The 16,317-nt window shown below is 38.3% G+C and overlaps 1 protein-coding gene across 1 annotated transcript in view; it reads right to left on the bottom strand.

Moving 5' to 3' along the window:
- trim37 (tripartite motif containing 37) overlaps positions 1-16,317 on the bottom strand; it is a 28,327-nt gene that overhangs the window by 2,289 nt on the left and 9,721 nt on the right. Inside the window, exons 12-24 of the mRNA XM_015396076.1 lie at positions 14,671-14,752; positions 14,483-14,559; positions 13,002-13,181; positions 12,790-12,904; positions 12,528-12,719; positions 10,983-11,116; positions 10,816-10,898; positions 7,300-7,536; positions 5,523-5,831; positions 4,337-4,486; positions 2,166-2,367; positions 1,991-2,082; positions 433-543 (exon numbers count right to left, since the gene is read on the bottom strand). Of these exons, the coding sequence (XP_015251562.1) occupies positions 433-543; positions 1,991-2,082; positions 2,166-2,367; positions 4,337-4,486; positions 5,523-5,831; positions 7,300-7,536; positions 10,816-10,898; positions 10,983-11,116; positions 12,528-12,719; positions 12,790-12,904; positions 13,002-13,181; positions 14,483-14,559; positions 14,671-14,752 (1,964 nt within the window). The remainder of the gene's footprint in view (positions 1-432; positions 544-1,990; positions 2,083-2,165; positions 2,368-4,336; positions 4,487-5,522; positions 5,832-7,299; positions 7,537-10,815; positions 10,899-10,982; positions 11,117-12,527; positions 12,720-12,789; positions 12,905-13,001; positions 13,182-14,482; positions 14,560-14,670; positions 14,753-16,317) is intronic.

The following is a 16,317-nucleotide window of genomic DNA, read 5'->3' as shown; positions in this document are numbered from 1 at the left end:
TGCTTTAACATTCTAACAAGGAAGGTTTTCTAAGGATGAGAGCATCTGGAGAACAGCATCATAGTCACTTCCATTAGATGCTATTAACTCCTCCAGTACTAATGAGAAGAAACTTTAGTCTCAAATCCAATACTAAACAGGTTTCTATGAGTCTTTCTTCCCCTTGCTAATGATTTCAGAAATCAGAAGCATACTGTCTGTCAGAGATCCTTCTGTTATAATCAATCATCTAATCCAAGCACAAGTTCTAAGGAAAATTCAGCAGAGGTCATTTTTTCCCCAATCATATTTATATTTATTGTTTCCTGTTTATTCGAAAACATTTTATTTCTGTAATCAGGATATATTAGATCCGAATAGAGACCAAAATAGTTAAATTCTAAATTCTGTATGAATAAAACCAGGTAAACTTCCATGGATGCTGTGAGTCACCTGTACAAGAAGGGGTGTGATTGTCATATCGGGAATTGCTGCTCTGCAGAGCCTCGTCCTCGCTGTCGCTGTCACTGCTGGTTGCTGCCACCAGCACAGATGAAGACTGATCTAAAGACGACATATTTTGACATTTTAATAAAAAAAAAAAAAAAGATCTTTGTTACTAAAATTAGCCTCACTTTTCACATCTGCAGCCCCAAATGGACCGACTATAAATTAAGTCTCTCTTATAAATCTGTCACTGCTCAACATCAGGTGCTTTAAAAAAATGACAAAATCAGAAACTAATGGAAATGCATAAAAAAAAAAACTTTAGGAAAGGAAAGACATGCACCAAAGTAGCTACTCCCTGCTTTAAAAAAATCTGTTTCCAGCAGCTTTTCTATGAATACCTGCTAACATATGTGCTTCTATTAATGGCCAAACCACATGGAATGGAAAATCTACTTGTAAAGCATACTAGTTGCTACCAAGCAAATTACACTTCTTTGAAATAACACACTAAATAGGGCATAACAGGATGATAATGCTGAATTATGGAAAAATCCCTAAAAATCACCCAAAATATAAACTTCAACCAGATAAAACATGTGATGGAATCATATATAGCTATGAAGAACAATCTCTTAGACCATCTAGTAATGCTCACTGTACATACAAATTCTTCTGGAAGACAACAGATACATTACCTTTTATAGGATTATTGAAAGGGATATAGGATTGTTAAAAAATAGAGAAAAGTTTCCACCCAAAGGAGATAATGAGAGTTAAAACTGATACTTCAAGATGTTTGTGTAAATTCTCAGTCATTTGGGTCATGGCAACCACAAAACAGGATTAAATTGGATTAGGAAATGCACAATTTAAGACTCCAATAATCCAGCAGAGAGATGTGTGGCTATTTGACCTGCATCTGACTTGGAATGAGCTTAAAAGGAGGGACCTCCTTGGAGCACTTCTATACATCAGTGCTCCAGCTTTATTTTAGCTCTGCTGTGAGCCGACAAAGAGTCCTGTAAAGGTGTGAAAACATCCTTAAAAAACCTGAGCAAGTCTGGTTGCCTCCAATTTAAGCCTGTTTTCTGTTACTTAAAGTTTCACCCAGATGTGAAGTTTCATGCAGTTATTTAAAACAAAAACAGCTCAAATCTGGATTTGGTATTATATTTGAATTTAAAAACATTAACTAGTTTTTTATCATTTCAGGCAGAATTATTAAGAGCCACATTGGGAGGTCCAAAGAGCCCTGATAGGACACAGTATGCTTTGAAAATGCGGTAAAGAAATAAAACAGATGTTTATTAAGACGCACGCTTTTTAAACTTAGCCTGAACTCTGGTAACATTCACACAATAAAAAAAAAAAAAGAAACTAATCCAAACTATTCATTAAAATAAACTGATAATGACACATTCTTTATTTTTGGTTTATCTCATCCAAACATTTCTAGGTATAAATAATAAACATGGTGGCTTATTAGCTGTATTCTCTGACATCCATGTTAAAGCAACAACACAGCGCAGAGAGCTGCTGACATTTATGATGGTGAACCCACCTTCGTTTGACTGCAGCGGAGCAGAGATCCCCTCCAGCAGGGACTGCTGGGAGTTTCCTGAGCTTTCAGACTCGCACTCCATCACAGCTGCCCTGCAGCAGCAAGAAATGAAAGCGTTATGTGATGATGTGGGGAAGCTCTGTTTACTGCAGCATAAGGAGAATCTGAGTCGCACCCCAGAGTCCTGCCACTGCAGGCCTTGCTGGCAGCCATGAAGCCCGGAGCTCCCAGGGAGAAGATCTCGTCTCTGGACCCCGAGGCGCCGTACAGCTGCTGTTCAACCGCGTACTGCTGCTTGGTGCTGGCAGACGCTTGATCTGATGAGCAGGAACCCAAAGACACCAGGGGCCCAGCGACAGCTTCAGACTTTAGCACTTCTGGAAGAGAAACAAGGGGAAAGAAAGGAGATGGAGACAAAGTTCTGATTTAGTTAAGTTTCAAAGCACAGAATGTGATGAATAAATTAGGATTAAATGCAATCAAACTGATGCATCAATAAGCAAAAAGTGGCAGCAGTCATTTATACCTAAACAGATCCGGAAGAGATCAGTTTAAGATAGAGAGATTTTTTTGTTTCTTTAAATGAAATGAAAACTATGAGGGGAGAAAAATGGCAAAATAAATACACATATAACTGTATAAATGAATAAATACATACGTATGTATACATATATATACATGTATAAATAAAGGCATATGCAAAGAATGCTTGAATAAATGCTTCATTGACTCTGTTGTGGTATCAGCCATCTTCTATGGAGCCGTCTGTTGGAGCAGTGGCTTATCTGTTGCTGAGAGGAAGCAACTGAATAAGCTGGTCAGCAAGGCCAGCTCTATTATTGGATGCCCACTGGATTCAGTGCAGGAGGTGGGAAACAAAAGAATACCAACTAATTTAACATCTTTGTTGGATAATGTTTCTCACCCCATGCATGAAGCTGTTGCAGAACCAGAGAGCTTCTTCAGGGAGAGACTGTTGGGCCCTAAATGCACCAGGGAGCGTTATCACAGATACTTCCTCCCAGCAGCAAAAATAATCTATAACCTCCACTGTTCCCAACAACCTCAATAAGTTGTAACATATATGTTGATTTTTGCACAGTTTCTGTCTTAGGCAGTTAAATAACCTGCTGCTGTCATTTTTTGCACATCTCTGATGTTGCTGCTATTTTCAAATATCCATTACTTAAAAAATGTCCACAGCTGTATATTGGTTCTTTATTCTCAAACACTGTACAGTACAGTATTTTATTTATTTATTCTTTTCTTTTTTACTTTGTCACATATTCTGTTGTTTTTATACACTTTTTAAGGTCAACATTAGTGTGACCACATTTGCTAAAATCTTTTTATGCTGTAAGACGACAACTACCCCATTGTGAGACAATAAAGGGATTTTCTATTCATTCAAAATATGTTTAAGTCACAAAAATGGACAGTTCTTTTTTATTTTATTTTTTGTGTATTTATCTCCTTTAATTATTCTCCTATTTGTTTATTTATTTTTTTATTTATTTAAACATTTTTTATAGTCCTATTTATTTCTTCCAACATTTATTTCTGTATTTCTGCCTTTCCACATTTATTTATTTTTTATTTGGTCTGTCTCTGTATGTTAATGAGGTGGGTGGTTCTAACTATTGTCTTCATCATGATTGCTCAACTGGGAGAATCACCCAGAATGCACAATGAAAAACCTTTTTTTCGGGATTCCCATGGGTCAAGTATTTACTTATTTATATGAATATTTATACATTTTCATCTTTATTTATTTTTTGTCCCTCATAAAAATAAAATAAAAACTCTGGTGCCTCTTAAAAGAAAAAAATAATTATCCCCCCCAAAAATCTTACAACTTAGCAAATTTGAAGCAGAAACTAAACAACATTGTATGTGTTGTAAAGAGAAAAAATACAAATACGTGGTGCTGCAACGAAAGTAAAATGGTGTTAAGAGACGAGCAGTGAGTAGTGCTAAAACAACCCACAGTTTAACACAGACGAGCCACTTGAGAATCAGCGACTATTTTCAGTCGAACTCCAACAGCACAGAGAGCAGAGTGGATGTTTTTAGAGCTGCAGTGAAGAGAGGCTTTTAAAAAATATCACGAGTTAAGTACACTCAGGTTTTAAAAACAGCCCGATTTCCACCACAATGCCTCATAGTAAGAAGCTAAACACCAATTTAAAGCTGCTCCTAACATTTTATTTTATCCACCAAATGTTCAGCCTCTCACAGCTCTGTAGAAAAGCAGATACATGCACAGCATTTTCTCTGCTGTATCCTGATTGTCCAACAAACATTATTAGGTTCAGAGAGAGTTTCAAAAGGCTGGAACCTACTGACCCTCAACAGCTCCCATCCCATCTTTAGGGTGCAGGCTGAGCTCTGCAGAAGCTTCTGCTCCTCTCATATCTTTCTCCTCAGGACTCCTCCTCTTTACGAGCAAAGATCCGCTGCTGCTGCTGTCCAGGACAGGCGACAGAGACTTCCTCGCTGCAAACAGGACAAAATGGCAAATAAGTCAGAGTACAGAAGATAGATGCGTTTTTTAAAAAAAATAGAAACAAAACAGGAATTCTGACAAGAACTTTACAGAAATGTAGTTATTTAATACAAATGGTATAATAATATAAATGCTGTGTGAACTTCATCCATTCTTTGGTTAGTTTATTTTTATGTTTATTAATAATCTAAAAGAGAAACTCCTAACTAGAGGGATTGCTTCAGAGCTGCGGAGGTAGGAGGGGTTTAAGTCGAGATATGAAGGAGACAAGAGGCGGACATATTTGCCTTCTACAAAAGAACTGACAGGGAGAAAAAAAAAAAAAAGACAGAAACATCCAGAGCACGAAGAGAACGAAGAATTTACAATGCAACTAATAGACGGCGGTGGAAGATCGAGCTAAAATTAACTATATTTATGTTTTAGGTTTTCATTTTCTTTTTAAAAAAAATAAGAAAACGTAAAAATGAAGGAAATATAGAAACAGGAAAAGTCGGTAAACATGAGCAACATAGGATTTATGTAAATAAAGTTATTTCACTTTAAAACATTCTTGTTTCACACCAAGGACAAACTGAACTTCAGCTGTCGTGTAATAAATAAAGCGTATCCTGGGTGGGTTTCAGGTTATTGCTCTGACACGTTCAGCCTTCTGAAAAGTTTCAGGCCTTTTTCTCCTTTAGCCAAATGACAGATGAATGGATACGTGTATGAAAGGACAAACTGGATGGATGGATGAAACAGAGGAGCAGACAGATGGAAAGACAAATGAACGGATGAATAGATGGATGCTTCAAAGCCTTTACTTAACAGACCTCTGTGAAATGTATAGAACAGTTAATGGAAAGCTCATTGGTCCTAAAATATTTGCACCATAAAGTAAAGCTCAGCAGGGAACAAAAGCTGCTGACATCAACCTGATTTAGTTCCTGATGAGAGCAGCTCCAGTCCAGCCTTTACACACTGGACTTTATCTTATATAAACAATTACATAGTGAATTAGACTGGTTCTGACACAGTACTTACCGGGTCGGCAGGCCCTGGATCGGGCCGCAGCTGCCCTCCCCACCCCCTCCAGCTCACCACCCTTGTGACAAGCTGGCAGCTCCAGATTCCCAGAATGAGCTGAAGCCTCCTCCACGCTGAAGCCACCAGATGGGCCGGGTCTGGGCTCCCCGGACTCCCGCGCCTCCATAACTTGACTTTTGACATCGGCCATCTTGCTGCGGACCTCGGCCATCTGAGCCTTGAGGCGGATCAGGACGCCCGAGTCTGGAGGAGACCGCCGCACCACCTGCGGCCGCCGCTCTCGCTCTTTTCTTGAGTGGGGGTGTGCTGCAGAGAATAAAAAAAAATAAATAAATAAAAATACAGCAAAAAGATTAAAAAAAAAAAAGAAATGTTTAGCTGGCTTTGATTTATTCAGAAGGTGGAGATAGATCTGCTGTTAATGGTCATTCAAGGTGGCCTGATGGTCTCTTTCAGCACAATGAACAACAAATTTCCTGTAATAGTTTTAGATCATTTAGGAACAAAACTTTAGTACAAAACCTAAACTTTTATCCTTTGGACATAGAAAGCAAGGTTAACAGTTTTGCTTTGTTTTTTTATAGTTTTGTTACCACCTGTTAATAAACTGAAAAGTTCAAAGTAAAGATGTTCTTTTGTAGAGATTTAACTCCAACATGGTTGATCTGTTTAATGTGGCTCACTTATAGAATGCATTTCCTTTGCACAGTTACCTTGTTTAACATACCTGGAACAGATTTCCAGTCATTGATATGTCAGGCTTAGTGAGGTTCACTCCATGAAAGCTAAACATTGTTTTAACGCAACTTTAAAACTTTATTAAAAGGTGTGAGTAAACACGATGCAGCTGTGGTTTGGTACTCAGCTACCCGTTTTCTCTATCATCCAACCACAATGGTACCACAGATTGGCAGTATGTTTATATAGAAGTTAGAGGTTTCTGCTCCTCCACCATCAGTTTCAGCCTCATTGTGGAGGAGATGATGTCCTAAGGACTTTGATGAAGATGAAGTCACTTTTTCATTTAGAGCACAGTTATATTGGTCAAGAGAATGCAGTCAGAAGGAGTCCTGCACGCAAACCTAAAGTTATTTTGGTGAGTTTGAAATGTATTATTTATTAATTGTAAATGAAGAATAAATGCTACTTTTTTTAGCTTGATCTATTACTATGTAGTAATATAGATTTTTTTCCCCTTAACAGTTTCTTTATTTTGATTTTACCAATGTGCCTGAATATTTCTTTACAGCACACGTACATCTGTAGTGTTTTCCTCATTGCGGTTTCTCTTCTGCAGATTTACTTCTGATGTTTCATATTTGACTAGATGTTGGAAGTTTGCTTCACTTTTAAGGAACAGTTAATAAGTAGAATTCATGGACTTAACAAAAAATGACAAATATAGTTTGCATTTAAACAACAATATTCATAAAAATATATTTCAAAACAAGAACTAATTATCATTTTTAATAAACCCAGCTACCTATACATTCTTTTTTTTTAGCTATTCGACTAATCATAGTTTTTTTATTTCTAGTATTGCATTTTTTTAAATCAGAAATTAAATTTCAGGTGCTTGGAAAATTATTTTGACTCACTTGTCTACACGCCTGTGACTGTCCCTTAATTGCCTTCGGTTGCCATTATCCCTTATTTTTTTAATTCATGAATCAAGGTAAATCCATAAATATTACTTCTAAAGTTAACTAATTCACTGTGACATGCAGCTCCTATTACCATGATCTTTTTTTGGTGAGGGGGGGGGTTCACTGACCTTGGCTGTGTAGTAGAGACACTGGAGGTCGAGGCTGGAGCCCCCACAGAGACTCAACACTGCTGCGGTCCTTCAGGTCCAGCAGCTGGATCAGGATGACTGGGTCAATTTCTAGAAGGCTGCTGCTGCCTGGCCCCACAGCGCCCCCAACAGGGGCAGCAGAAGCTCCGCTCCCACCACCGCTACGACCAGCGGCGGCGCCTCGATGTGATAGACGCATGCTGGAGGTGGATCCACCTGCCAATCAGAAAGCACACTTCCTCGGATTAACGTCTTTGCTTTTTATCAAGAGACATTTAAGTTCCATGATTTTTACTGACTTCATTCAGAGCAACAAGAGAAGTGGTGATGGATGGAGGAAGATTATAGGACCGGAGTTACATCTAAATCTTTCCCTGATTGCAATTACCTGAACATACTTCTCTAAATATTCCAGAGCTCTCAGCTTTAATACTAAGTTGTTTTTAGAAACTCTGTCCATTATCTTTTAATGATTTTTGATTTACCATTTTTAAGCTTTAAATCTGATTTGATTCTCTCTACAATAAATGCAGCTCACAATTTTAATTTAACACCCAAACTGTCAGCACAGTTAATCTAATGAACCAACCTCATTTTTCTGCTATCTTTGGTTTGATAAAAATGTTAAAATATTTCTTTAATATATAATAAATAAATTAGGAAAAAGTTGATCACGGTTTATAAGATAGAATAACAAGCATCTATTTAAACTATAGAGGTGATGATCTGGTTTCTCCTTAGTCCTCATTAATCTAGACTGGATGAGTTCCAGGGCTAATTATTTAAAAATAAATAGAAATAATTACAATTTCTACAATAAAATCCCAAATTCTGATATCAAAGAAACAATATAAAGACATAACCTACTTTATAGTAGCAGCTACAAACGGGCTGCACCAACGTTCTGTGTTTGAATCAAACATGCTGCACAGGGAACACTGAGTGTTTCTATATCAGCAGGCAGAACAGAGAGCACTGTGATCCAGCAATGACTCATCCTCTTCATGCCTTTCAACACCAACACAGCAGAACACACCGAGGAGCAGCTATAGGGCCTGTCAGCAGCCACCGGCTCCAAAACAAGAACAATCTAAACTCCAGATTTAGCGGCTGATGTCTTTGTTTGCTTAAATAAAGGGAGCACTCAGCTTTCAGACGAGACATGATTTTCACCTTGCAATGAAAATTCCTTGTTTTTCTTGACTACACTTCAAAGTAAGAAAGGCCAGAGATCATGCCGTTGCAGTTAGGCAGATGAAAACTGAGGTTTATACACAGGGATGGCAGGGAGATGATCATCTATGGGTACGGCCACACTGCTGCTCCCAAAAGCTAGCCTACCCTGGAGCAGGTTTGTTGTGCAGAGTATGTTACCATGGTAACTAGCCTAACTAAGAATGAATCCTGAAAGTCAGTGTTAAACCTGAGGTTGTTCCGCTAACCCTTTATTCCTGCTCCGCGGTACAGCCCTCTGTCCCTTGGCTGAATCTATTACCGATCTATTATGCCGATAGACCAATCATTGACCCTTAAAGATCCCCACAGCAGCTTTGCTAACATATTGTTAAAGATGATCCCTAGTGAAACAGTGTGAGTCTAGTTCTAGAGAGCAGCAGGAGATAGGGGCGTCCAGATCAACCGTTAGATGATCCCTTCATGGCAGCTGGTCTTTCGGGTGGATTATTTTCTGTTCCACCATCACAAAAGTCAACATTTTAAACTAAATAGTAATGAGACTTTAACTGGAACCATGTGATTCAGTGAGATGTAGGTTTACCAACAACAAACTCTGCAGATGATTCTAGAGAGAAAACAAAGATATAGATGGAGATCTGTGAGGCTGTGGGCCTGTTTGCCTTCCAAAGACTGATTTCAATCATCTTTTTTTGCCACGAACAAATCTACTTAATAATTTTAGGATTTTTAGGTCAATTCCTTTACAGGGTTTCATCCATTCATCCATTATCTGACACGCTTGTCCCAATTGGGGTCGCGAAGGGTGCTGGTGCCTATCTCCAGCAGTCAATGGGCGAGAGGCGGGGTACACCCTGGACAGGTTGCCAGTCCATCGCAGGGCAACACAGAGACAAACAGGACAAACATACAACCATTCATGGTGTAACAGTCATGTTTTTGGACTGTGGGAGGAAGCCGGAGTACCCGGAGAGAACCCACGCATGCTCAGGGAGAACATGCTAACTCCACGCAGAAAGAGCCCAGACCGGGAATCGAATTTTTGCAATGAACAAATCTACTTAATAATTTCAGGATTTTTTGGGTCTATTCCTTTACAGGGATTAATTTATTTTATATATATTTATTTCTACATCATGTTTTTCTGTAATATCAGTAGAGAAAAGTGTCACTAAAACAAGCCATACATTTCTAGCAATTAATCAGTCAATATAGAGCTGCGAGGTAAATGCAATACATGTTAGAAATGTTATAAATTTAGCCTACAGTAGAGATTTGCGCTTTTTCGAAATAGAAGCCGCTGCGCAGGAGGTTAGAAAAACAATGGTGCTACGTAAGCAGACATAGCAAAGTCATTACAACGTGCTTTAGCAAGGTTATGGCTAATTTGGATACAGTGGATGAAAGCAGGTTTAAGAAGATGGTTAAAGCAGCCCTTGATCCACATATTAAACCTCTGAGGGAAAAGTATTATAAAAAAACAAATAAAATCCCCCAAAAATGCTGGAAACCAATGCATCACTGTGGACTACAGTACATTTTTGAGGGTTTTTTTGTCAATTGTTCATATAGAAAATATTTTACATGAAGTACAGATTATAACATTCATCCAGTTATTTTGATATTAATGAAGGATTATTTTTAGCTGTTATTTCTGTTGATTTGCACCATTTTACAGCATAACGATCAGGGATTGGTTGTGATCGCTGTTTTATCTAAATAAATGATTTAAAAAGTGTTTTTATGTCAATCTGAATGTGAATTTTAAGTCATATGACCCAAAGTCAACTGTGTCTACTGAAGTTACTGTTAATGTCATTAGCATGTGTCCATCTTAACATCGTTTCATTACATTTCATGAACTCATGAAGCCACTAAGTAATTAAGCCTGTAAGGATATTTCAGACTTCTATTACCGGGTATTACAAATTATAACAGTCTAGAACAACTGGAGACAAAATGAAGTTTATAGAAGGGATGTAAAAATAAACAAAAGACCAAAATGGAAGTGAAAACACAATTCTGCTTTTATACGGTAGGTTAAAAGATTTATGAGCTCCCGTTATAAGAGCTGCCCTATAAAAAGCTATCATTCCTCTCAGCATGCAGACAAACACTAAATGTGAGGAAGTCTACTGGTGAGGCAAAGTCAAACTTTGCATGGGTGCAGTTCTGAGGAGCGTGACTCTTTTATGAGGCATTGATGGAAATGAGCAGAGAATAAGGATGGAGACGCTTCCATAGAGCAGGGTTACTATGCATGTAATGAATCATGTAAAACACCTGCTGTTAGGATCATACCTGTGGCTCCGGCCAGGTCTTCAGTAAGCTCTCCTTCTTCTGCCTCCAGGTTCCCGATGAAGTCGACATCATTTTCCCCTGACCTGAGCAAAGTTTACAGGAGGCTTTGAAGCTGTATTATGAGCAAACGTTGATTTCTGGAAGTTTAAGAAGCTAATTGCACTCACATGGTTTCTTCGTCTATGTCGTTCTCTTCTGTGTTGCTAGTAGCCGTGGAGCTTCCTGAGGTGCTGCTTCCATCCAGCGGGTTCACCTCCTCTTCAGTGAGACAGTCCACCTCAAGGTCTCCATCCGAAAGCTCCTGAACGACAGCGAGATAAAATCCCTGCATTTAGATGATCTAATCACAGCTTTTGTTTGCAAAGTCAGGAATGCAAAACTTCCTTAACTTTCCAAAGTCAATGTTCAGAAATCTGCATCCTTCTTTTACGGTTGTTAAACAATTATGTTGTTGTGTGTGTTAATAGTTCTACTAGACTTTTCTATTCTATCAAATATTCAACATTTTCCTCATAAAAACCAACAGCGAAACTAAATGAATAGCTGAATTAGTTTTCTCTTATTCACAATTAATTTGTCATACACAGTACAGACCAAAAGTTTGGACACACCTAAATCAAAGAGTTTTCTTTATTTTCATAACTAAATTGAAGATTCACACTAAAGCCATCAAAACTATGAATTAACACCTGGTGAATTATATACTTAAAAAATAGTTTGAAACAACTGAAAATATTTCTTATATTCTAGTTTCTTCCAAGTAGCCACCTTTTGCTTTGCTCTTGGCATTCTCTTGATGAGCTTCTAGAGGTCGTCACCTGAAATGGTTTTCACTTCACAGGTGTCCCCTGTCAGGTTTAATAAGTGGAATTTCTTCCCTTATAAATGGGGTTCGGACCATTATTTGTGTTGTGCAAAAGTCAAGTGGATATATATTTACACACTTCAAAATAAGCCTCAAGGTTTGTGCCTTGGGGACAGTACTGCATATCCATATTTTTTTTAAAAAGAAGAAAAAGGTGCAGCAATAGCAGAAAAAGAAAATAAAATTTTTTAGATAGAAAAAAAAATGCACCATTTAATTAGGCCCTATTGCAAAATTTTAACCAGTTTTACGCACATCTCTCTATCGGTCTGTAGCATACCTCCTCTGGAATGCCTTGCACTGTCTCTCCAGGTTTCGCGCACTCCTGATCGGCCACGCTGACACTGGGCCGGTGTCACGCACACTCAGGCAGTCGCTCAGGTTTCAAAAACTGGGCGGGGCTTTTTTCTATGATCAGTCTCACTTGTTTTGCCCAGCTTTTTTCCAATTTGGCGCTTCATAAGCTTTATGCAAGACTTGCAGTCTTTAACGCAATTACATAATTGCAAAGCATTGGATTGCAATTAGATTAATCCTGCAGCACTACTTACAGGTTAAAAAAAAAACAAAAAAGTGTCGGGATTAAGTCTGATCCTAAACAAACAGATAATCTCTGAACCTTACAGACCTACAGAGTCTAGATTTGGGCTTTGAAACTGCAGGTCATGTAAAACTAATTTATGCCTACTTGTTAAAAAATAAGTGTTGCTCTGAACTATTCCAGATTTTGACAAATTTACAAGCTCACCCTTCTTTCCTCAAGACAATATTTTTACCAATATAAATTTTTGATCTAAGAATCCATCAGCTACCAATTCGGTGAGACGCAGTATCATGTAAGCCTCACATTTGAATCGTCATGCTGCGTCCTTTCCTCTTCATCTCCTTTCTTAGAGAGGCTCAGGGTGGTTTGGCCGTCGTCGTCACTTTTCACAGAGCGAGGGTCTCTCTCAGACATGGTGGTGCCTCCAGCCAGCCTCAGGTCAGGGGGCGAGGAGCTGCGGGATGTCTGGCGGCGAAACAACTCGATGGCCAGCCTCTGAGATCCGACACATTAATTAAACAGGTCGTCGCATGAAAAGAACCCAAAGATTCGGTTCACGGCTTACCTCTTTGAGGTTGTTGATCTGCTGGATGTAGCCGCTCTGGGCTGACTCCAGCTGGCTGATATACCAGTACTGATCTCTGCACTTCTGGAAGAACGTTGGGGAGCGAACCTGGTAGCTGCACAATGTCAAACAAACCAAACTGCTGCTATTTGTTTCTTTACTTTATAGTAACAGGACAGAAAATGAGGCATCATTGTGAAGCATGAGCTTACCGGAGCACCAGCGTGTCGGTCTGCATGTTCAGGTAGCCCTCGCTGGCCAGCAGGTCCAGCCTGAAGAAGCGGTTGTAGCCCCAACATTCACCAACCTCAAAGTCTGAAGCAAACTCTCTGATAATATTCTTGGTCGGGTCGCTGGAGGCCTGGTGGACCATCTCAACACGATACTCATATCTTAACAGAATAACAGAACCCACACATTGTTTCCTCTGGTTTAACACACTTTCTAAAAACAAAAGTCTTTTAACAATAACTTAGCAAAAAATCATAAGCTTCAAACATTTTTGTTGGTGTAACCATTACAGCCTTTGAAATGCAGCTTCCAGTCTGTGCATTATACTATTCACACTGTCAACAGCCTTCAGCAGGAAGGTAGGAGGACAAACTAATATTTGTCAGAGCAAAAATAACTAAAATCACAAGGTGTGATATCAAAACAAAGACCAGACATGCCATCGTTAGCTTAGCAGGTAAGCTGCTCAGCGTGCAAACATCATCAGAAAAAGCATCAAGGGGGTTTATTGAGCACTCTAGATCAGTGGTCCTCTAAGCCGGTACCGGTCCATCTGTCATTCGGTCCCGGACTGCACAGAAAGAATAACTAACATCCAATGTTCGCAATTGAGTTATTTTTTCCAAATCTGAAGGGTGTTTTATTTTTAAACCATTAAAGGTTTATAGTTAATTTTGTTGGCACATAACATCAAAATTATTTTTAAAAACCTTAAGGGTGAACTTTTTAATCTAATCTGCTGGTGCTGATCAACCTAACAGGGATATTTAGATTTTAAAGAACTTTAGGCTCAAAAGTAAAAGAATAACAAGAATTTAGGTTGATAACCAAAATTTTAGGTGGTAGAAAAAACCCTTATGCAAACATTTCCAAAACAAATCAGGTAAATTTGGCCTTTAATTTAGATTATACCCATTATATAGAAAGAGAAGAAAAAAAATAACTTTTTTGTTATTTAGCAAACAGACTTAAAAACCTGAAATTTTGGCAAAATCTTATATTATTTTAAGAGTGCGGCATTTTAAATATATTTGAACAACAAATATAAACAAGTGATTTCTGCTTATAATAACCTCTGGAAATCAGAGATTTATTACAGCGTGGGTTTTTAACAAATCAACTTCGAAATGCCTCAAAGTTTGAAAGAAAAAACAAATAAATATTTTCAATCAATCTGACAAAGAAGGCAAAGTGTCTATCGTTATGATGGTCAAGCTGGATGTTAATAATGGAGGAAGGATTCCACTGGAAACCAAAGTAATGTTGGTAACTCCCATGCAAAACCAGTCATCTTCAGTTTGAGTTGCTTTTCAGAAAATGAGAAATATCAAAACATTTAAAGCCTTTGAAATAAAATCCTTATAATCAATTAAATCTTTTGGAGGCCTAAAAGTAGAATTTGGGTGCAAATAAAAGAAAAGAAAAAAAAGGTGTTTTTTTTTTTTCAAAGAAACATTCCTACTTTGACGTTTCAGGAAGTCCAGCAGAGAGTTCGAGGAACACGGACAGATAGTTTCCACGGACAACGCCGTTACCGTCCTGAAGAAATACCACACTATAGTTACTAACTATAAACAGAACCTTATATATGTAATTTCTAAAAAGTGTCCAAACTCAGAGGAAACACTTAAAAACTGGTTACAGACTTACTGGGTAGACTTTAAGCCTCCAGCAGAGGCCAGATATCTGCAGAGGAGGACTGTAGACCGGGTCGGCCCGTTGCCTTAAAGTGCTACAGACAGAGAAACACACGTCAAAACCCAATATCAGTGAACATCTGCTGATAATAAATGTATTAAAGGTATAGTGGAGGATTTTTGCTATTTTTTTTTTTAAAAGATCCACCCTCTCCACTCTCCTAAAATGAACATGCACAACCCTGAACACAGGGAACGTCTATTAAACTTGTGCGAGAACATGCAGAGCCCATTTCTCCTCGTGCACCCTCTGTTGACAAGTTTATGTTTGCATCGCTCATACAAACTTACTTTCCAAAAGAAGATTAGCAATTTTTCCACGGGGATGAGCACATAGGCTTATCACCAGAATGACTGAGAGTTAGGAGGACCACTTATTTAGATGATCCACCTGCAAAAAAAAAACATCCTCTACTATACCTTTAAGGGGAGCATTTCTAAAAGATAATTGAGAAATAAAAAGGTAAACTAAAGTAACAGCAACCTCCACAGTAATTGGCATCTCAGGAAAAAAAAACCCAATGCTAAAGCTTTAAAGGGGTCTTGTCACTTTAAAGCTTTAGCATAAAGTGAGAAGTGTGATGGCATAGAAATCCAAAAAGCTTGCGAATCTTTGGATTTCTATGCCATCAGCTAACCCTGGTCACATACAAAGGCTTTCTGATTGAATCATTGCACCCTGTTGGCTTATTAGAATATTTTATTTCTTTGTTCTACACTTTTTTCCATTTGTTATTTAGTAGAGAAATAATTATGTATAATAATTAACTGTTTTTACCAAAATCATTGGTGTCACTGTTTTAACGCCACTAATGATCCATATGCAATAAATGCACCCAACAACTTTAATACACACTTTACTTCAAGTTGAATAGTTAAAACACAACTTCCTGTTTTCCAGTGGTGTATGGAAAGACAACACAGCATGGAATTCAAACAAGACTTGGATTCCTCCTCTTTAGAAAAGCAATGGCTACAAATAATTAGCTATTTCAAAGCTGAGTATAGGAGAAGTTTAGCAAGGAGCGGCATCTTGAGGTCAGCAAGTCTGCATGACAACTATTTAAAAGCCACCTACATAAATACTGAGGCTTGGGAGCCATTCCAGGAAAAAATTTCTCTCTTCGGGTTTTTTTCCGCCTGTGCTACACTGTCATACTGAAAGTTGTCCAAATTAAGCTGAAATTATGCTTATAAGCTGAACTGTATGAGTAACCGCTGCCAAACTGTGTCTTTACAAACATTTATCTCATTTACAAATAAATGTGAGAAACAGATCTGTTTGAAGACACCAAGTCAGCGCTATGAATGTGGACTACCTGCCCGCGCCACACAGGCGCTCCTGCCCCTCCAGCAGACAGAGAGAACAGGTTCAGAAGGATTCCCAAAGGGCTAGTCTGTCCAGCCAACCCTGCTGATGTTCAAAGAGTTTTATTCCTTCTTCTACCGAATAAAAACTTAGCATCATTGCTGTGGTGGAGCATAGCCAAGCCAAACCCCCCCACATTTTTTACTCTGTTCATTTACAGTCACCAAGGTTTGAATTGTGAAATTTTCATTGGTTTTTATTTTTGGTTTTGATATGTTTTAACTTCTGATT

The sequence above is a fragment of the Cyprinodon variegatus genome, unplaced genomic scaffold (assembly GCF_000732505.1).
Source record: "Cyprinodon variegatus isolate N-32 unplaced genomic scaffold, C_variegatus-1.0 Scaffold774, whole genome shotgun sequence".
Taxonomy (NCBI): Eukaryota; Metazoa; Chordata; class Actinopteri; order Cyprinodontiformes; family Cyprinodontidae; genus Cyprinodon; species Cyprinodon variegatus.
This window is presented reverse-complemented; position numbering and strand designations above follow the sequence as displayed.